Here is a 22222-nt window from a genome sequence, read left to right as displayed (position 1 = left end):
GCAGGATGGGAGGTATCCCCAAAGGGGAAGCTCCTGCAGAGAGTGGCGGGACTGTTGGGGGCCATGTGGAGTGGGGGGGCAGACTGCACAACACCGGCACAACACTGGGCACGACACCAGGCACAACACCGAGTATGACACCAGCAGGGACATGGTAAAGAGGGGAGGAAGCTACAGAGGCAGCCCCAGAGGCGGAGCAAAGGGAAGGGCCAGAAGAGGAAGACAGGTGGGCCTGCGTATGTCACAGGTGGGTAATGTGTGGGAAGTGCCCTCGCAGAGCAGAAGGGCTGAGAGAAGAGTAAGAAGGACCCGAAGGGTCAGGCCAAGCCTGCATCTGCTATTAGTCCCAGACGCCATGTCAGGCTGAAGAGAATAGGAGACATAGAAAAATGGGGTTTCCTTCAACCAGCATGCCCTGCGCCAGGCACCAGAGCTGCAAAGATAAGGTGGCACCCGAGACAGGTTTCCTATAACTGGGCCCAGCACATTGGGGGTGGGAGAAAGTGTCATGCCAAAGAGGAAAAGACAGCCGTGGGTTTATTGCTGGTGCACATTGAGTTTTAGGTGACACCATTTAAAAACCCAACAGTTGCTATAGACAAGCTCTTTTAAGTTCTATAGGATCCAATGGGTCACATGGACCCTCTCTCCAAAAAATGTACATCCATGCATGCATACAGACAAAAATGCATTTAATTTCAGGAAGCCTCACAAATTCCCTGAAATCTGTGGAAATGTCCTGGGGTTTGGGGACCAATTAAAAGCACAAGCAGTGAAACTAAACTTCCGCAGCAAAGAAAGAATTGACAGAGTGAAACGGCAATCTACAGGATGGGAGAAAATCCTTGCAAACCAGAGACCTGATAAGGGTTAATATCCAAAACATACAAAGAAGTTCTCTAACTCAATAACAAAACCCCCCAAAAGAAAACCAATTTAGGCAGGGTGTGGTGGCTCACACCTGTAATCTCAGCACTTTGGGAGGCCGAGGCGGGTGGATCACCTGAGGTTAGTGGTTCAAGACCAGCCTGACCAACAGAGTGAAACCCTGCCTCTGCCAGAAATACAAAAAATAGCTGGTGTGGTGGTACACGCCTGTAATCCCAACTACTTGGGAGGCTGAGGCATGAGAAGTGCTTGAACCTGGGAGGCAGAGGTTGCAGTGAGCCAAGATTGCACCACTGCACTCCAGCCTGGGCAACAAAGTGAGACTCCATCTCAAAAAAGAAAAAAGAAAACCCCTTTCAAATGGGCTAATGACTCAAACAGACATTTCTCCAAAGAAGATAAACAACCAATAAGCACGTGAGAAGATGCTCAACATCACTAGGCATTAAGGAAATGCAAATGAAAACCACAGTGAGATGCTACCTCACACACATTAGGATGGCTACTAAAAGCAAACAAACTGCCTGGATGCAGTGGCTCACGCCTGTAATCCCAGCACTTTGGGAGGCCGAGGCAGGCAGATCACTTGAGGTCAGCAGTTCAGGACCAGCCTGGCCAACATGGTGAAACCCTGTCTCTACTAAGAAATACAAAAATTAGCCCAGTGTGGTGGCCAGTGCCTGTAATCCTACCTATTTGGGAGGCTGAGGCAGGAGAATTACTTGAACCAGGGAGGTGGAGGTTGCAGTGAGCCAAGATCGTGCCACTGCACTCCAGCCTCGGCAACAAGAGTGAAACTCTGTCTCAAAAGAAAGTAAATTTAAAAAAAAAGCAACAAACAAAAACCCCTTAACATAACAGATGTTAGTGGGGATACAGAGAAACAGGAACCTTTGTGCACCCATGGTGGGAATGTAAAACGGCACGGCCGCTGTGGCCAACAATATGGAGGTTCCTCAAAAAGTTAAAAAATAGAATTAGCATGTGACTCAGCAAGCCCACAGCACAGGACTGAACTGTGTGAGTTCACTTATATTCGGACTTTTTTCAATAAAATTTATACCAAGTGTGCCTGCATCTCCTGCCTCCCCTTCTACCTTCTCCACCTCTTCTGCCTCTGCCACCCTGAGACAGCAAGACCAACCCCTCCTCCTCTGCCTTTGAAACGTGAAGATGATGAGCATGAAGACCTTTACAATGACCCACTTCCACTTAATGAATGATAAATATGTTTTCCTTATGATCTTTATAATATTTTCCTTTCTCTAGCTTACTTTATTGTGAGAATACAGTATATAATTCATATCACATATGAAATATGTGTTAATGGACTGTTTTTGTTACTGGTAAGGCTTCTGGTCAACAATAGGCTAAGAGCAGCTAAGTTTTAGGGGAGTTGAAAGTTACCTGCAGATTTTCAACTGCACAGGGGTCAGCTGGTACCCCAACCCTTGTGTTGTTCAAGGGTCAGCTATATATCCAAAAGAATTCAAAACACGATCTCGAAGAGGTATGTTCACTGCAGCACTATTCACAACAGGCAAGAGGTGAAAGCAACCTGAACGAGTACCAACAGATGAACGGATAAAGAAAATCTGGGCCAGGCGTGGTGGCTCATGCCTGTAAGCACAGCACTCTTGGGAGGCTGAGGTGGCCAGATCACTTGGGGTCAGGAGTTCAAGACCAGCCTGGCCAAGACGGTGAAACCCCATCTGTACTAAAAACACAAAAATTAGCTGGGTGTTGTGGCAGGCGCCTGTAATCCCAGCTACTTGGGAGGCTGAGGCAGGAGAATCGCTTGAACCCGGGAGGTGGAAGTTGTAGTGAGCCAAGATCACACCACTGCACTCCAAGGTGACAGAGCGAGACTCTGTCTAGGAAAAAAAAATTTGGTATAAACGCACAGTAGAGTATTAGTTGGCCATTAAAAAAAAAAGGAAATTGTCATATGCTTCAAAATGGATGAACCCTGAGGACATTCTTCTCAGGGCTATAAACAAGGCAATCCACTCACAGAAAGCCAATTACTGCATGATTCCACTTCCATGAGGCACCCAGAGAAGTCTAGCTCTTAGAAACTGAAAGTGGAATGGTGGCTGCCTGGACTGAGGGAAGGCAAACAGGGGCAGCGCTTCAATGGGTACGGAGTTTCTTTGGCGAAATGAAAAAGTTCTAGGGATCAACTTCCCCAAAATGTGCATATACTAATACTGCTGTACTGTATACTTGAAAATGATTAATGTCTTTTTTGACCACAATCTGAAAAAACAAAACACAAGAAATATGTGTGGAAGGAGACAGGTGAGGTATCTGGGCCTGGGGGTGCATCGGCAGCCAAAGAGGAAAGGCTCACCCTATGCCAGGCTGGGCCTGTAGATGAGTGCACCAGGGCCGAGGAATCCTGTCCCTCCAGCTGAGCCTGCTTTTCCACGGGGACTGGGAGATGCCTCCTTCACAGGGAGTACCGCCGCCCCGCCCCCAGCAGCGCCCTGGGGAAGGCAGAGCATGTGGGTGTGTGTACAGGGGGCTTCAAGGACAAACTCTGCGACCTCACCCCGTTGCGGAAGTCCAGTCCACGTCTGCTGCCCTGTCTGGGGGGAGACCAGCGGCACGCGGCCACTGCCGGAGCTGAGGCCAGGTGGTGCAGAGGGGCAGGGCAGGCCAGGCTCTCCCGGGTGCGGCTCCTCAGCACCATAAATCACTCCTTGCTGGGGGCAGCCCCCTGAGGTGTGGCGCTGACCTTTCACCCAGACTTATGACTCTGAAGGCAGGACCGGAAGGAAGGGCGGGCCCAGAACCGTCACCAAGTGGACCGTAATGTTGGCCACGGGGTCGCAGACAGGACAGGCTGCCTGTCATCTTTTTTTGTTTTTTGTTTTTGTTTTTGTTTTTTTCTTCTTCTTTTTTCTTGGCTGCCAGTCATCTTTAATGGCGGCAACTTCAAAGTACCTAAGCACCCTGGGAGGGAAGGAGCAGGACGCCTGAGCCTCTGAAGCGGCGGGCGCCTTCCCGTCCTCCGGGTTAGCTCTCAGGGAGTCCAAGCCCCGGTTTCTCTGTGCGGAGGTTTCTCTGTGTGGAGGGGAGGCCAGAGCAAGCAGCGGTCAGACACGCAGGGGCCGGGACAGAGCGCAGGGCTGGGCGGGGCTGCACTCACCGCGATGCACTGCCGCATGATGCAGCTCTGCTTCATGCGCCCGGGGCCCCCGAACTTCTTCATGTCCTTGCAGAAGTGGCACTCTCCGCACTCGGTCCGCAGGCAGGCCTCGCACTTGCGGCATCGCGTCCGGCGTCGCCGAGCTCCGGCAGTTGTCCGGTTGGCGGCCAACTTCACCGCGGAGGCCGGGCCCAGCTTCCCCTTGGGCCGACCCACAGCCCGGTTCTGCAGGGAAAAGACAGGACTGGTCAGATGGGGAGGCCAGACCCTCGTAAAGGGTGTTAGGGAGCAAACTGCGTAACCCAGAAAAACACGGTAAGGGCCCTAAACCCCATGCCTCAGAGTGTGACGTGATTTTGAGATGCGGCTTTGCAGAAGTCGTCCCTCAGGTTAAATGAGGTCTTTAAGGTGAACTCTAGCCAGAACAACTGGTGTCCTTAAGAAAGGGGGGCATTTCGACACAAAGACGGACACGCACGGGTGGAACGTGTGTGGACACAGGCCTTACCACAGACCACAGCCCTGTCTACAAGCCAAGAAGTGCCAAGGATGGCGGCACACACCAGGAGCTGGAGGCGCGGGGAAGGACCCTCCCCTAGAGCCCGCAGCGCCAGCCCGGCCCGCCAGCCCACACCTTGACTTCAGACTCCTGGCCTCCAGAATTGGGAGAGAAGAAAGGCCCGTTGTTTTAAGCCACCCGTTACGGCAGAGGACTACAGAGGGCGCGAGCTTCTGCCGCAGCTCCCCGCTCGAGACCTTCCGCGGCCCGCATGCACAGCCTCGGACCCGGCCCACCTTTCCCATCTCCGTCTGCTCCCCAGAAAAGACCACAAGGGCCACACAGTCGGTCTCCGTTCCCCCAGCCCGGAAGGCCAACCCACCCCCCAGGCCACTTGGCTGACGCCCACTCATCCCGCCTGGCCAGTTTACAGGCTGCTTTCTTCTGGAAGCCCCTCCTGCCCATCCAGGGGTTCAGGGCCCCTCCCAGCGATTGTAAGGGCGTTCACAATGGCAATCATCTGTTCCTATGCCGCCCTTCCCTTTGGGATGGGGCACAAAAGGGCACTCGCCACAAGTGTCTTGTCCACCACTGCACCTCTACGAGCCAGCTCAGCGTGCAGAATGCACTCAAACCAGAGCCCCCAGAGAGGATGGGATAGGAACCTTATTAGGTCCCTGATGACTCAGACCTTCTCTAGATGGGCTCCAAATGCTCCCTTCCCTGGGACTCAGAGAATAGAGACAGTAGGTGGACAGAGAGCTGGGCTAGTAGCTAAGCTAGGAACAGGACAGCAGCAGCCCCAGAGTCTCCTGCAGACCCAGGATGCACGGGGGTGCCCTACGCTAGCTGCCGAGGACACCGTCCACAGAGGTCCCCTGTCCACTTGGGACCTGCGGTGGCAGGGGTCAGGATGGGAGAGCTTTTGTCTGTGGCATCTTTCTGGAGAGCCCGAGGTGGCTGAGAAATGGTGAAGTCCCTGTCAGGGAGACACATGGCCACCCTGGAAACCAGCTGACCTAACCGGCATCTAACACCTAAAGCCCCTTTTCAGCTAACTGAACACCCTTTGCTCCAGAGTCCCACCCTTTTCATTTCAGTGGTTTGTCATACTTGAATCCCCAAACAAAACCCCATTCTTTCAGGAGCTTACGGGCCCAGAAGGGCTGTTACTATTCATCCACTCCAATGGAGAAGAAGGTCCTCGTCACAGGGACGCCCCCTCCCACAACACACACAACTCCCTCGAGCACCCTAGGGGCTTCCAAGAAACTTCCAACTGCATAGGAAGAAAAACGGCCTCCCTTTCTTCTCCAATACAGCCTCCCCATCATAACTTTCTTCTCTAGTGTCTCGGTCCTTGTAGAAAGCCCAGAGCCTCGCATGCCACCCCCTTTGCTGTAAATACCTAAGCAAATCCCTCCCTCCGATTCACCTTCCTGCAGCGTTCAAGAAGCTATGAGGCCCCATCAGCCTGAGTGGCCCCTCAGGAAGCACTGGGGCTCTGGGCCTCCATCCTGCTCAACCTGCTGTGAACCCCAAAGAGGAAAGGGAGGCACTCCCCGATTCTACCACCCTCACCTCCCCCTGCTCTTCCCTAGCTGCTCAGGACCCTCAGTCATGCCTGCCCTCTGCTCTGGGGCAGCCCAACCAGAGCCCTCATCACAGGGAGGGCAAGCCCTGGATTGCAGGGTCGCCCACAGGTAAGCTGGCCGCCACCAGCCACCTGGGGAAAGGGACTGCCCAAAGCAGCAAAGGGGGCCAGGCATGGTGGCTCACGCCTGTAAGCCCAGCACATTGCGAGGCTGAGGTGGGAGGATCACTTGATGTCAGGAGTTCAACACCAGTCTGGACAACATAGTGAAACCAAAATAAATTTTTTTAATTAGCCGGGCATGGTGATGAGCACCTGCAGATCCAGTTAATTGGGAGGCTGAGGTGGGAGGATTGCTTGAGCCCAGGAGTTTGAGGTTGCAGTGAGCTGTGATCATCTACTGTACTCCAGCCTAGGAGGCAGAGCAAGACTCCATCTCAAAAAACAAAACAAAACAAAAAGAAAAAAAAAAAAGAAATAAAGAAACCCATCCTTACAATTAGGGCCGGGTGCCCCCAACGTACTCGCATAGTTCCACTATGATTAGCACCTTTGGGGGTCAGGTCAGCCACGCACTGCACACATCCATCCAGGTCAGGTCTGACCACCCATGTGGAAATAAAACAAGATCAGTTTTCAGAGTGTTCTGGATTTGAGAACGGCACACGAGGGACTGTGAACCTGAAGCTGAGCAGCAGACTGAGAGCAGCGAAAGCGAGGTGAGGTAGAGCTGACGACTGAGATGATAGCCACGACACGTTAGGGTGGGGATTACCAGAGCACCCCATCTGCAGGCCCCGTGGCCACCACTTTACCGATGATATTACCTAACTTTCCCGGTAACAGCCCTGTGGAGGATGCCTTCATGCCCCCATTTTTCAGATGGGGAAACTGAAGCCAGTAATTTGCCTGTGGTCCTAGAACCAGCATGGATGTGTGGACTCCGGAGTTGTGCTCTGAACATGCTAAACCACAGCAAATGCATGTGCAACATGCAGCGAGGGGCCCACAGACCCACTGGGATGGCCACATGCTCCCAGAAGGGCTTCCCAGCTACTGCCACAATGCCTTAGTATGAAGGCTGCCAACAAGAGGTCCAGAGAAGCAGAAACCCAAAAAGATTTCTCCCTGTTGTCACAGCCCACGACAGCACTTTCTGATTCTACCCCTCCAAAGGACAGGTGTCCTGTTACCAGCTCACTCCTCAAATACCTGGAACACAGGCAACACTGCCCAGTGTCTGAGGCTTCTAGTCAAGTGTGAAGTGGCCAGCGTGTGGGCCACCTCCTAGGACAAAACCAGACCCCTGGAGCAGTAGAGTCTAAAGATGAGCTTCTCTGGTGAAAAACTGAAAAAATTCCAGGAGTTCAAAGGAACGCCAGGTATCTACAGCCACCGAGTGCCTCTGGCCTCCCTGCCCCGAGGACTGTGTCTGGGCAAGTAAAAACGTTGGGCCAATTCAGTCTGAGTCTCGAAGCTCATATGTTACTGCAAAACAAGCCCATTTGCCCGCACCTTCCAAAGCACCTTCTCATCCAACCTGTGGAAAACAACTTGCCTGGACCTCAATGGCGGCTGAGACGTCTAGGAAAATCACAGAGCACGCACCAGACAGCATCCCAAAAGAAGAGGTGCAAGAAGCTGTGGTCTCTCAAGACCTCGATGTGACCCTGTCTAGCCGCTGCCAAATCAGGCCAGGGAGACTTCTGCTTTTAGCAGTGGCCCCCGGCTGGCTCATCAAGAGTTGGCTCAGCGATGGGGCAACGCAGGATCCTAATGAAGCCCACTGAAAAACACACAGGTGAGACAGACCTCGGAGGCCTCCATTAAAAAGTCCAACTGGGACTCTGAAGACCCAACCAGGAAACGTGATGGCAGAATACAGAAAACAGTGACACAAAAGGGGACAAATGGAATAAAAAAGAAGGTGAGTCAACCACAGCTCTCTCCTTTGGGCACACAGCTTCCTCTGTCCTGGTATCTTTTGGGTGCTACCCCAAGTTTCAAAAGTTTCAAAAACCAATTCTTTTTTTTTTTTTTGAGACAGAGTCTGTGTCACCCAGGCTGGAGTGCAGTGGTGTGATCTTGGCTCACTGTAACCTCTGCCCCCTGGGTTCAAGAAATTCTTGTGCCTCAGCCTCCTAAATAGCCACCATACCTGGCTACTTTTTGTATTTTTAGTAAAGATGGAGTTTCATCATGTTGGCCAGGCTGGTCTCGAACTCCTGGCCTCAAATGATCTGCCTCCCAAAGTGCTGGGATTACAGGCATGAGTCACTGTGCCTAGCCTGAAACACCAATTCTAACTTCTACAGTCTGTCCTACCACTATCCCAGCAAAGGAAGTGATGGCATCCCAGACAGTCATTTTATAAACCAGCATCCCCAACACCAAGGCCACTTGTTGATTTTATCAGCCCAGGAACCATATCCTCAGTTCACTATGAAAGGTTAGGAAAATCTGGAACATAAACACACACACACACACACACACACACATACACACACACACATACACACACACACATATCTTAGTATTCCAACACCTATTCTCCATCAGCAACTCAAGGGCATCATCTTTAAAGTGAATACTATCAAGATTTATTCATTCATCCCACCAATAGTTACTGAGTTTCTCTGGTCTACCACATATTCTCCTCCAGAAAATGCATGAGCAGAACCCCCTCAATCCCTCATCTCTAAATTATAGTGATATAAGTTACTTGGATTTCCCTAAATTAAAAAAAGGACATCCCGTGTTTATGAATTGGAAGATTTAACATTGTTAAGATTGGTTATACTCCCCAACGTGATCCATAGACTCAATGGAACCCCAAGCAAAATCCCAACTGGGGCCAGGTACAGTGGCTCATACCTGTAATCTCAGCATTTTGGGAGGCCAAGGCAGGTGGATTGCTTGAGCCCAGGAGTTTGATGCCAGCCTGGCCAACAAAGCAAGCCTCTAAAAAAATAAAAAGACTAGCCGAGCATGCTGTCACATGCCTGTAGTTCCACCTACTCAGGAGGCTGAAGCTGGAGAATCATTTGAGCCTGGGAAGCAGAGGCTGCAGTGAGCTGAGATCAAGCCACTGTATCCAGCCTGGGTGACAAGAGTGAGACCCTGTCTCAAAAACAGAACAAGAATAAAAAAATAAAAACAAAACAAAAACCTAACTGGCTTTTCTTCACAAGTTGACACACTGGCCTAAAATATGAGTGACCCAGAATGGCCAAAACTATCTTTAAAAAGGTCGGGGAGGGGAGCAGGTGCAGTGGCTCACGCCTGTAATCCCAGCACTTTGGTAGGGCGTGGCAGGTGGATTACCTAACGTCAGGAGTTTAAGACCAGCCTTGACCAACATGGTGAGATCCCATCTCTATTAAAAATACAAAATTAGCCGGGCATGGTGGCACATGCCTGTAATCCCAGCTCCTTGGGAGGCTGAAGCAAGAGAATCACTTGAACTTAGGAGGCGGAGGTTGCAGTAAGCCAAGATTGTGCCATTGCACTCCAGCCTGGACAAAAAGAGCAAAATCCCATCTTAAAAAAAAAAAAAAAAAGATGCACACTTTCTAATTTCAAAACTCGCTACAAAGCTACAGTAAACAAGAGAGTGTGGTAGTGGCATAAAGACAGAACTACAGATCAACAGAACAGAAGTGAAAGTCCAGAAATAAACTAATATTTTTGACCAAATGACTTTTAACAAAAATGCCAAGGCAATTCAGTGGGGGAAAGAATGGTCGTTTCAACATATGGTGCTGGGACAAATAGCTATCCACATGTAAAAGAACAAAGATAGGCCCCTACCTCACACCACATATACAAATTATCTCGAAAATGGAACAAAGACCTAAACACAGAGTTAAAATCATAAACCTCTTAGAAGAAAACGCAAGTATAAATCTTCATGACTTTGAATTAGGCAAGGGTTTCTCAGACATGATACCAAAAGCACAGGTGTCAAAAAAAAAAAAAGATAAATTAGACTTCATCAAACTTAAAAACTTTTATGCTTCAAAGGGCACTATCATGTGCAAAGGCCCACAGAAGGGGATAAAATACTTATAAATCATGTATCTAGCAAGCAGTTAGTACTCAAAATATGCAAAGAACTCTGACAACTCAATAATAAAGAGATGAATGGTAATTTTTAAATGGACAAACGATTTAAATAGCTATTTCTCCAAAAAAGAACTACGAATGGCCAGTAAGCACATGAAAAGATGCTTAACATCACTAGCTAACACAGTATGAAATGTGCACTGGAGACTCATTCATTAACCCCCTAATTCACACATCCACCCACCCAAGTGTTTCCTGGCTGTGAATTATGTATCTGATTTGATGCTAAGTGCTGGGACTACAGAAATGAGTAAAATGTGTTCCCTAGTCTGAAAGGCATTACAGTCTGGAGGGAGAAAGACATGCAACCATAAAAATGCAATGCACCATCATGATGATGACAGTGGAAACTAACATCTAGGTTGAGGCCGGAGAATTGCTTGAACCTGGGAGGTGGAGGTTCCAGTAAGCCAAGATCATGCCACTGCACTCCAGCCTGGGTGGCAGAGCTGTTTTTGCTGTTTTTGAGACAAGGTCTCACTCTGTCACCCAGCCTGGAGTGCAGTGGCATGATCTCAGCCAACCGAAGCCTTGACTTCCCAGGGCTCAGGTGATCCTCCCACCTTAGCCTCCTTAGTAGCTGAGATACACGCATGTGCCACCACACCCAGCTTTTTTTTTTTTTTTTTTTGAGAGAGATGGGGTCCCAATATGTCACACAGGCTGGTCTTGATCTTCTGGGCTCAAGTGACTCGACTGACTTGGCCTCCCAAAGTGCTAGGACTATAGGTGTGAGCTACCACACCTGGCCAAAAGGTAACATTTACTGAAGTGCTGGTCACCATCAATATTTGTATCAATCTTTTTTTTTTTTGCTGGTAGAGATGGGGTCTTGCTGTGTAGCCAAAGCTGGTCTTGCACTCCTGGCCTCAAGCAATCCTCCCACCTCAACCTCCCAAGGCTTTAGGATTACAGGAGTGAGCCACCACATTCTGTATCAATTATCTATAAGGAAGGAATTACTAGTATCTCCATTCACAAGTGAGGAAACTGAGGCATGGCACAGTTAAGTCATCTGCCCAATGTCATTCTACCAATGAATGAGAAAGCTGAGATACAGACCCAGGCAGTGGCTCTAAAGCCCGGACCCTGGCATGCTGACCCAAAAGAGATGCCTCATGTCATGGGCAAGGGAGGTTGAAAAAGCATTCCAGAACATAGGAGGTGGTGACTAAGGTGGGTCTTAGAGGGAGAATAGGGCCCTGCATGCCAGTGGTGGGAGTGGGTTATGGAGTGGATATTCTAGGCAGAAGGAAGAGCAAGAGAGAGATGTGAAACTGCATGACACAGTCAAGGAACTGCAAATAGCTCGACACAGCTACTGGAAAACAGCTCTGAAGTGGCTGGAGCCTCATCCTGCAGGGCCTTGTCTGCCACAGTAGGGAACTGGACCCATCAGAGTAAGTTAAAGCCTTCACGTCATGACTGTATTCTGGCAACGGTGAGGGGAGTGGATATTTTTGGGGCAGTGGGCAAGACAAAAGACAAGATCAGCTGAAGATGATGAAGGCAGGAGCGGAAGCAATGGAAGGAATGAAGAGGAGGGATGATTCAGGAGATGCTTTCAAAATGGACCCAGTGTTTGAAGACCCGGTGATTGGCTGAACCTGGGGTACACAAACTGAAGACTTCTGGAGGGCTCTGAAGCTTCCAGATTGAGCAACGGGAAAACAAGGGGACTCGGGAGAGGGCAACAAACAAGGACTGCTGTGGACGTGGAAGCTAAGGGACCCATGGGACATCCAAGGAAGGTGTCATCCAGCAAGCAGGTGGGACCAGAGCTAAGGTATACACCTGGGAACCAACACTACATAGGTGCTCAAATTAGTTAAGTCCATGAGGATGTCCAGGGGGAATGGCAGAGTGAAAAGAGAATCTTCAACAGTCCCTTCAAGACTGAAAACATTCAAGGTGCAAGCGAGGAAAAGCAACCTGCTGAGAAATGGCCAGAAGGGCCAGACAAACAGCAGGAGGCGGTGGCATCACGAGCAAAGGAAGTTTCAAGAAGGGAGCAGTTACGTGTTTCAACTGCCAAGAGAAGTGAGAAAAACAGTAAAACATAGCTAAATGTTTTTACAATAAAGACAGCCCCAAGTTTTCTGCCAAAGTAACCCAAATAACATTACACTGACAGCCCCACAAGGGAAGGCCATACGTTCTCCAAATTTCTTTGTGCATGCTAATGTTGCACTGTATCGCACCACACAGCCGTATTTATCTCAATACAATGCCTGTCTGCAAATCTGCAAACATAATGAACAGCCCAGGAAAAGCTGGATTTTACCAGTGTTGCAGGCCCCTTAACACACACCTGGAAACTCCAGGGAGAGCTCTGGGTTTTTTAATATATACAGAGTAAGGAGCAAGAGAATAAAAACACAAGAGGTACCAGAAAGCCCAGGGGATGGGAAGACCTCTGAAGAATCTGAGAAAAGCTACACACCTCTTCCTCCAAAAATGTATATAGGCACAAAGTAACAAAATTTTTGATACATTTTTAAAAAGGCTCAGAGACCCCTGTCTTAAAATTTAACGCTTTAAGAAGCTATAGGCTGGGTGTGGTGGCTTACACCTGTAATCTTAGCACTTTGGGAGCCTTAGGCGGGCAAATTGTTTGATCCCAGGAGTTCAAGACCAGCTTGGGCAACTCAGCGAAACCCCAGCTCTACAAAAAACACAAAAATTAGCCAGGTGTGATGGTGCCACTACACTCTAGCCTGGGCAACAAAGTAAGACCCCGTCAAAAAAAAAAGAAAAGAAAAGAAAAACCAGAAGTGATGGCTTACACCTGTAATCCCAGCACTTTGGAGGCCGAGGCAGGCGGATCATGAGGTCAGGAGTTCAAGACCAGCCTGACCAACATGGTGAAACCCCGTCTCTACTAAAAATATAAAAATTAGCCAGGCGTGGTATGCGCCTGTAGTCCCAGCTACCCAAGAGGCTGAGGCAAGAGAATCACTTGAACCCAGAAGGCAGAGGTTGCTCTAGCCTGAGTGACAGAGTCAGACTCCGTCTCAGAAGAAGAAGAAAAAAAAAAAGCATTAGGACAAATACCTAATGCATGTGGGGCTTAAAACATAGATGATGATGGGTTGACAGGTGCAGCAAACCACCGTGGCACATGTATACCTATGTAACAAACCTGCACATTCTACACATGTATCCCAGAACTTAAAGTAAAATAAAATAAAATATAAAAAAGCTATAATGGGTAACAATGGTTCTATGACCACATAAAATTCGGAGATTTTCTTCTCCATAATTTCCTGATTTTTTTTTTCAAGAAGCTTCTAGTTTTTATTTTTTTTAAAAAAATTTTTGCCGGGCGCGGTGGCTCACGTCTGTAATCCCAGCACTTTGGGAGGCTGAGGCGGGTGGATCATGAGGTCAAGAGATCGAGACCATCCTGGTCAACATGGTGAAACCCCGTCTCTACTAAAAATACAAAAATTAGCTGGGCATGGTGGCGCGTGCCTGTAATCCCAGCTACTCAGGAGGCTGAGGCAGGAGAATTGCCTGAACCCAGGAGGCAGAGGTTGCGGTGAGCCGAGATCACGCCATTGCACTCCAGCCTGGGTGACAAGAGCGAAACTCTGTCTCAAAAAAAAAAAAAAAAAAAAAAATTTTTTTAACCCAGGTGTGGTGGCTCACACTTGTAATCCCAGGACTTTGGGAGGCCGAGGCAGGCAGATCATGAGGTCAGGAGTTCGAGACCAGCCTGAACAACATAGTGAAACCCTTTCTCTACTAAAAATACAAAAATTAGCCAGCACGCACCTGTAATCCCAGCTACTCAGGAGACTGAGGCAGAAGAATTGCTTGAAACCTGGAGGTGGAGGTTGCAGTGAGCCAAGATCACGCCACTGCACTCCAGCCTAGGCGACAGAGCAAGACTCTGTCTGGAAAAAAAAAAAAAAAAAAAAAAAATTTTTTTTTTTTTTGAGAAAGGGGGTCTCACTCTGTCACCCAGGCTGGAGTGCAGTGGGGCCATCACTGCAGCTTTCAACTCCTGGGCTTAAGCACTCCCCTCACCGTTGCCAGAATACAGTCATGACGTGAAGGCTTTAACTTACTCTGAAGGCTTTAACTTACTCCTCACCTCAGCCTCCAAGTAGCTGGGACTACAAGTACGTGACATCACATCTGGCTAATATTTTTACTTTTTTGTTGATGCGATTTCACCATGTTGCCCAGCTGGTCCCAAACACCTGAGCTCAAGTCATCCACCTGCCTCAGCCTCCCAGAAGTGCTGGGATAACAGGCGTGAGCCACTGCACCCTGCCTGTAGTCATTTTTATAGAAAAAAAGAATAAAAGCTATTTTTACTTCAAGAGTTAAAAAAAAAAAAAAAGAAAAGGCTGGGCATGGTGGCTCATCCCAGCAATTAGGGAGGGCAAGGTGGGCGGATCACCTGAGGTCAGGAATTGAAGACCAGTCTGACCAATATGGAGAAACTCCGTCTCTACTAAAAACACAAAATTAGCCAGGTGTGGTGGCACATGCCTGTAATCCCAGCTACTCGGGAGGCTGAGGCAGGAGAATCAATCACTTGAACCTGCGAGGTGGAGGGTACAGTGAGCCGAGATCACACCATTGCACTCCAGCCTGGGCAACAAGAGCGAAACTACACCTCAAAAACAAAATTAAAAAACAGGCCAGGCTCAGTGGCTCATGCCTGTAATCCCAACACTTTGGGAGGCCAAGGTGGGAGGATTGCTTGCGGCCAGGAGTTTAAGATCAGCCTGGGCAACATATCAAGACCCCATCTCTATATAAATAAAAAATAAAAAAATTAGTAGCTGAGTGCAGCAATGCGTGCCTGTAGTCCTAGCTACTCGGGAGGTTGGGGCAGGAGGATCACTTGAACCCAGGAGTTCAAGACTGCAGTGAGTTATAATCACATCACTGTATTCCAGCCTGGGTGACAGAGCAAGACCCTGACTCAAAACAAAAAAACAAGATGGAACAAGAATTCTTCTCCCTAACAGCCCTCCTTTAAGAGGAACCTCTTCAACTTGGAAAGCAAGCTGAAGAATTTTCTGACACATTCTGTACTAGAGAAGCAAATGTAGTCTGTGGGAGAAGGTCCTGCCAAGGGTGCACACCAGCAAAGAGCAAGGAAGGGGTCTCCCGCCAACATGGCTCACTCGCCCGAGGCCCACCCCCTGGCTCCTGTCCCACAGGCTGTGACACTTGGGGAAACCCAGGATGCTGAGGGAAGGCATGGGGCAGCAGGCCAGCCCAGCACGACACAGGTCTCAGGTGGGGATGAGAAGTGCATCAGAGTTTTGGCTGCTGGAAGGTGGAGGCTTGGAAGGTGGAGCAGCTAAAACTCTGATGGGGTGGGAGTGAGGGCTACACCACCTACAGAGATGGACTGGGCAGCAGCAACCTCCCAGCCGCCAGGGCCTCCCTCGAAGGAGCCCTTTCATCCAGCAGGGGGCGAGTCTACTTGTCCATCCTCACTCCAGGACTTGGCAACCTCTTCTTATGAGGACCTTCTCCTTTGGTGCCAAACCCACTCAGCAGGGTGAGGCAGAAGTAGAGAGAAACTTCCGAGAAGAGCTGGGTCTGGAGTCTGCAAGCTGGAGACTCCAGAGACCCTTGCTCTGCTTTGGAAGATGCAAATGGCTTAGAGATCCTCGGAAGGAGCCACTCTTCTCAGACCCAGGCTGAGACAACTGCCGAGTAATGCATGCAGGGAGGCGAGGGGAGTGTCCCCCAAGTGCAGGGTACCTTAGCTGACAAACACCTTCTCTGTTGGGACTAGGGGACAAACCTACCGCCTATTGCCCTGGCTTAGATGTCGCCTCCCTCAATGCACCAAGTGAGAAAAAAAATCATAAAGTGAACAACACAACCTCAAGTCGTTGCTAAGGAATCCACAAGTGCCATAACTGGCCTATCCAATGTGAGAAGGAAGAAGAAAAAAATTTGGCTACGGGGAATACAGGTTCTTTTTTTTTTTAGACACAGTCTCACTCCTGTCATTCAGGCTGGAGTGCAATGGCGCGATCCCGGATCACTGCAACTTCCGCCTCCTGGATTCAAGCGATTCTCCTGCCTCAGCCTCCCTATTAGCTGGGATTAATGGCACTGGCCATCATGCCCGGCTAATTTTTGTATTTTTAGTAGAGACGGGGCTTTCACTATGTTGGTCAGGCTGGTCTCGAACTCCTGACCTCAGGTGATCTGCCCGCCTCAGCTTCCCTAAGTGCCAGGATTATGGCGTGAGCCACCGCGCCCGGCCTACAGGTGCTCTCTTAACAGAAGTCTCTCTCAGGAGTGGCAGAGCCCGAAAACATGTTTTTAAGCCCAGAGACACAGTAAGTCTTACAGTGTCAAAAATTGTATCTACAGGCCATAGGGTGTGACCAAATTTAAAAACAAACAAAAATCAGCTAACAGGAACCCCAATCCTGAAACACCAAAGCTGAGTGGAGACATCAAAGCCCAGTTGACACAGAATACCAACATCCTATGAATGAATGACCGAATGCCCCAGAAATAGCAAACTGTCGCAGGATTAAGTAGACCCCAAACTGAAATGAAAACATTCAAAGCAGGAATTGAAGTATGAGCTATGGAACAAGACTTTGAGAGCCATTCACACGTGGGGCTACTGACTTGATAAAAGTTCAAGCCAAAAGCACTTGAATCGTTGCTGAGTTAATCCAGTCCGAAAGATCCGTTAGATTCACAACACCGCAAAAGACACATGTGCCTGAAAATTCTCCAGCAAAGCTGCGAAAATAAAAATCAACTGTCTGTTACGTAAAACCACTTAATACTACGACGTGTGATACTATTTAAGCGCAGCCTATAGTCCACTTCCTCAATTGCACCTAATGATAGGGGGAAAAAAAGTTCCCACATTTTGGCTGGGTCATTCCAAAACACCTTTATCCCACCGGGATTATAAATAAGCATTTAGTTCACCCAAGTCTGTCCAATGCCACATGCTAACTCAACTCATCCCATTCTTAATTTTTCGGATATGTCTACCTGGCCTGTGTCCTGTTTCGAATATTATTTTGCAAATTATACTTCGTAAAGCCTCAACTTTCTTCGCCCTCTTCCTAAACACGAACCTTCCCGTAGTAAATTCATGCCATAAACACACCCAGGGCTTTGTTTTACACACAGATTTCTCCCCATGGTCCCGAGAGAGGCTGCTTCTCCTTCAGAATCCACCAAGGCCAACTCCTGCCATCTGGGGTCGCGGCTTCCTCCGCCGCCGCCGCCGTGCGGACTCGCCCGGGTTCCGGGTGGCCCGCGCCGGCCCGCGGCTCGCACCCCTTCCTGTCTCCGTCTGCCCACGGCGGGAGGCAGGCGTGCGGCGCCCAGACAAAAGCTCGGGCCGTCGGGCCCACGGGCCCCGGGAGCGCTCCAGCCCCGAGGCCGAGGGTCCCGGCGCAACTTCGCGAACGCAGAAGCAGGAGGCGCCGGCGCCCGCGGGGTCCGGGTGCGACCGGGGCGGCCGGCACGCGCGTGGGCCGCGGGCGAGGGCGCCGGGGGAGGGCGCGGCGCGCCCCGCGGCCGCCCGCAACTTGCCCCGGGCCGTGGCTCGCGCCCGGCAGGCCCGCCCGACGGCGAGGCCCGGCGGCCCACATTGTCCCCGCGGCGCTCGGTGGCGCCCCGCGCGCTCGCCCGGCCGCACACGCCCCCTGCCCGGGCCGGCTGCGGGCCTGCCGCGCTCCTCCACGCCCCGCTCGGGCCCGGCCCCGGCCGCCCCGCCGGCAGCGGCGGCAAAACTTTCTCCTCATCGCGGCGGCGGCGGCGTCGCGGCCGCCCTCGGCGCGTCAGGCAGGCGGCCGGGAGGTCGGGCGGCGGGTCCCTCCCTCAGCCCCACCCCGGGCCGCCGACCTGGTCCGGCTCCGATTCATAGTCGTCGTCCTCGGCGCTCACGGACATGGCCATGGCTCATGGTGGGCCCAGGCTCGCGCGCGCTGACATGGCTGGAGCAGCGCCGCCGCCGCCGCCGCCGCCCGCCCGGAGCAGGCTCGGCTCGCCCTGGCTCGGGCTCGGGCTCGGGCTCGGGCTCCCGCTGCCGCGAGGAGGGAGCCGCGCCGCGCGCCTCGCACGCCCGCGCGGGAGGGGGCGGGGAGGGGCCGGCGAGGGAGGGCCGGGGCGCTCATGCATATGCATGAGGCGAGCCAGGAAGGGGCTGGCCCCCCGGGCGGGCGGGCCAATGGCGCGGCCGCGGCACTGGGGCCGCACACAAAGGGAGCCCGGCCTGCGGTGACATGGGGGCGGGCCCGCCGAGGGCGGCCCCTCGCGGCCGGAGCACCGGGACTGGGGCTGCGTGGGGGGCGTGCCCCGCGCCCCGCCCGGCCCGGCCCGCGCGCCGCGGGATGCACATGGGTGGCTGCACGCCGCCACCGCTGCAACAGGAAATGCACGCCTGGCCTGGGGTGGGGTCTTTTGTGTGGTCCCGTGGGGCGTCTCGCGGGAGTCCGGGGCGCCCGGGCCGTGGGGGACAACCCTGCACGCGACGCCAGGAGCGGCTCCCCAGGTCCGGGCACACGGGCTCCCGCGTTTGCACTGGCTCTGGGTCCAGGACCTGACGCGCACGAACCCAGGAGCCCCCGACCCAGAGCCTGCAGACCCGCTGCCCTGGATAAGATCTGGGCGCCCAGTCTCCCCCGACTTGGGCGGTTGGGCTGGGGCGGCCTCCTGGCGCTGCACGCCAGGCACTCAGGTTCGCCTTTGCAGGTCAAGTAGTGCAGGCAGGAGTCCCATTCGAGCCGCCTGACGGGGGATGTCAGAATGCCCTGACTCTGCCCTGAGGTGGGCACCCCACTGCCTTGGACAGGAACCCTCCTCTGAGTCGACCTTGGAAAGGTGGAGGACGCTGTAGGCCTGAACCCAGCTCTCCTAGGAGACTGGCCGCCCCTCAGGCGGGCTGGGAAGGTGTGGGTTTCTGAATTCTTAAACTGCAAAGGTTCCTAGTGCTCACTCCAGCTGCAGCCCACTCCTGAAGAAAATTGTTGCTAGAAACCCGGATCTTCATTCAAAAAAAAAAAAAAAGTATATCGGGCACTTAAGCCAGCAGCCTTTACTCTGAAAGAAGAGCTCATGACCATGAGGTAGAACGACCAGTGCCGTTATACGCATCAAAACTATAGCTAAACACAGGCTAAGAAGGACTTGGCATACATACCATCCACCTGTCCAAGGTAACACTAAATGTGCACACTTGTACCTATTCAGTTTCTCCATCTATACAAGGGGAAGGATTTACCAAGGGATGGATAACGTTCTGTAAAAAGATCAGAGTCTTTCTTAAGAATAAGCCATGAAATCAGGTGACCAACTCTCCAATGGCCATCTGTTAGTCACATCCAGGCCACTGGCCACGAAATCCAGTAAGAACAGAAGGGATGGGCAGGCTGGTCCTGGACTGGCCTTTCAAAGAAGGCAGGCCGTGTGCTGGAGACCTTGTAAACAAAACTCAGGAAGCTTCTAGCAAAGTCAGCAAAAATGAATAAGCAGGGATGTCAGTTTTACTGAGTAGGTTTTCAAGTCTGAAATTTACACACCCACTGTAGAAAAAAAATCCGACTCGACTTGCTGAAACATATCTGTTTTGAGTTTCCTTTCTCATTCCCCTGTTTTTTGTTTTTTGTTTTGAGGTAGAGTCTTGTTCTGTCACCCAGGCTAGAGTGCAGCGGTGCGATCTCAGCTCACTGCAACCTCCTCCTCCCGGGTTCAAGCGATTCTCCTGCCTCAGCCTCCCAAGTACCTGAGATTACAGGTACCCACCACCATGCCTGGCCAATTTTTGTATTTTAGTAGAAATGGGATTTCACCATCTTGACCAGGCTGGTCTTGAACTCCTGACTTCATGATCTACCTGGGGATCACAAGGACTCCCAAAGTGCTGGGATTACAGGCATGAGCCACTGCACCTGGCCCATTCCCCTTTTATTTTGAGACAGAGTCTTGGTCTGTCACCCAGGCTGGAGTGCAGTGGTGCCATCTTGGCTCATTGCAACCTCCACCTCCCGGGTTCAATCGATTTGTGTGCCTCAGCCTCCAGAGTAGCTGGGATTACACGGGGTGCTACCATGCCCAGCTAATTTTTGTATTTTTAGTAGAGACAGGGTCTCACCGTGTTGCCCAGGCTGATCTGGAACTCTTGGCCTCAAGTGATCCACCCGCCTCAGCCTCCCAAAATGCTGGGATTACAGGCGTGAGCCACCATACCTGGCCATCACTCCCCTCATACTTTTCAGAATTTTCTCAAAGTTACAACAAAAACAAAAAGTAAAAGAATACACCCTGCACCTCCCTCCACCTCCTATCACTCCATTCCCAAGGGGCTCAGCTTTTTAAAAGCTACCTTGTTAGCTGGGCACGGTGGCTCACGCCTGTAATCCCAGCACTTTGGGAGGCCAAAGAGGGTGGATCACCTGAGGTAAAGAGTTCAAGACCAGCCTGGCCAATATGGTAAAACCCCGTTTCTACTAAAAATACAAAAATTAGCCGGGTGTGGTGGTGCACACCTGTAATCCCAGCCACTTGGGAGGCTGAGCAGGAGAATCGCTTGAACCTGGGAGGCAGAGGTTGCAGTGAGCTGAGATTGTGTCACTGTCCTCTAGCTGGGAAACAGAGTGATATTCTGTCTCAAAAAAAAAAAAAAAAAAAAAACAGAGAGAAATGTCTGTAAGCAGGAATTTTTCTCAAAGGTTTTTCCCATTACTAATCAGGAGCAAAAGAATGATCTTGAGGTTGATTTCCTTTGAGGACTCTCAAAGCTCACTTCTGAATTTAAGGAAGTAAAAAGACACAGTTCTCAATTATCATGGCTCAGAGAACGGAAAGCAAAAGGGCGGACAAACAGAAGTTGCCGCTAACACAAACTCCCTTCCTCCCTTTAGATCATTTCAGAGATAGAAGGGGGTCTCACCTGACGCCCTCACTTCACAGGTGAGGAAATGAAGGCCCAAATAAAATTAGGAAGTGGCTTTCAAGACCAGAGTCTCTTATATAACACCATCCAGAGAAAGCCCTCCCTCCAGGGGCCCAGGCACTAACAGCAGCCTTAAGCATGTTCAGAGGGCCAAGCCCAGTGCTAAGTCTGCTGTAGACATGATCTTACTTACTCCTTTAAACAGCCCGGTGAGGTGGGCACCATCGTTTACCCACTTGACAGATGAGGAGACTGAGGCGCATTGCTGCGAGGAAGGGAAAGAACCTGGATCTGACTTCGTAGGCAATTGGAGCCTGGTCTGTTAACCACACCACTCTGATGTCTCATGCCAGGGACAAGGGAGGAGGATGGCAAATGAGACTGGTATAATCATCCAAGTGACAAACTCAGGCTGAAGCAGAAGAAAATTAAGTGTCCCAGCTGGGCACAGTGGCTCACACCAGTGATCCCGGCACTTGATCACGAGGTCAGGAGTTTGAGACCATCCTGGCTAACATGCTGAAACCCCCATCTCTACTAAAAATACAAAAATTAGCTGGGCAGGGTGGTGCGCGCCTGTAATCTCAGCTACTCATGAGGCTGAGGCAGGAGAATCACTTGAACCCGGGAGGCGGAGGTGGCAGTGAGCTGAGATCGTGCACTGCACTGTAGCCTGGGCAACAGGGTGAGACAAGAAAGAAAGGAAAGAAAAAAGAAAATTAAGTGTCCCTTACTAGATGCTGTAAATTCTGTATTCTAGGTTCAAATCCAATCCCAAGGTGGCTATCTGATCTGGCAAGGGCCAACTGTGGAACCAGGAGGCCACGGTGAGGACATGACAACACAGTGGGTCCCCTCCAAACACTACGAAGGCCACTGTCCTGTCACCTTTGACAAATTCCTCTTTTGACACTTGCAAAATGCTTCTTACTTCTCTATTGCCCTCAATCAAGTTTCCTTTAGTTAACCGGCGCACACAATTATCCAACATCTGTTTTGTATTAATAGTGTGCTAGACTGTATATAAAATACAAATTATGCTAGCCC

At 51.0% G+C, this 22222-nt stretch overlaps 1 protein-coding gene across 11 annotated transcripts in view; it reads right to left on the bottom strand.

Annotated features, from left to right (window-relative positions):
- The window catches only part of KDM2B (lysine demethylase 2B), a 162524-nt gene that overhangs the window by 19185 nt on the left and 121117 nt on the right, over positions 1 to 22222 (bottom strand). For all 11 annotated transcript variants that reach the window (XM_064379679.1, XM_064379685.1, XM_064379680.1 and 8 more), the window contains one exon: positions 4043 to 4267. In XM_064379679.1, coding sequence (XP_064235749.1) covers positions 4043 to 4267 — 225 coding nt within the window. The remainder of the gene's footprint in view (positions 1 to 4042; positions 4268 to 22222) is intronic.

Source organism: Aotus nancymaae, unplaced genomic scaffold (assembly GCF_030222135.1).
Source record: "Aotus nancymaae isolate 86718 unplaced genomic scaffold, 86718_ANA_hifiasm-v0.15.2.pri h1tg000021l, whole genome shotgun sequence".
NCBI classification, from domain to species: Eukaryota; Metazoa; Chordata; class Mammalia; order Primates; family Aotidae; genus Aotus; species Aotus nancymaae.
The sequence above is the reverse complement of the archived record's forward strand: the minus strand, read 5'-3'. Positions and strand labels throughout refer to the sequence as shown.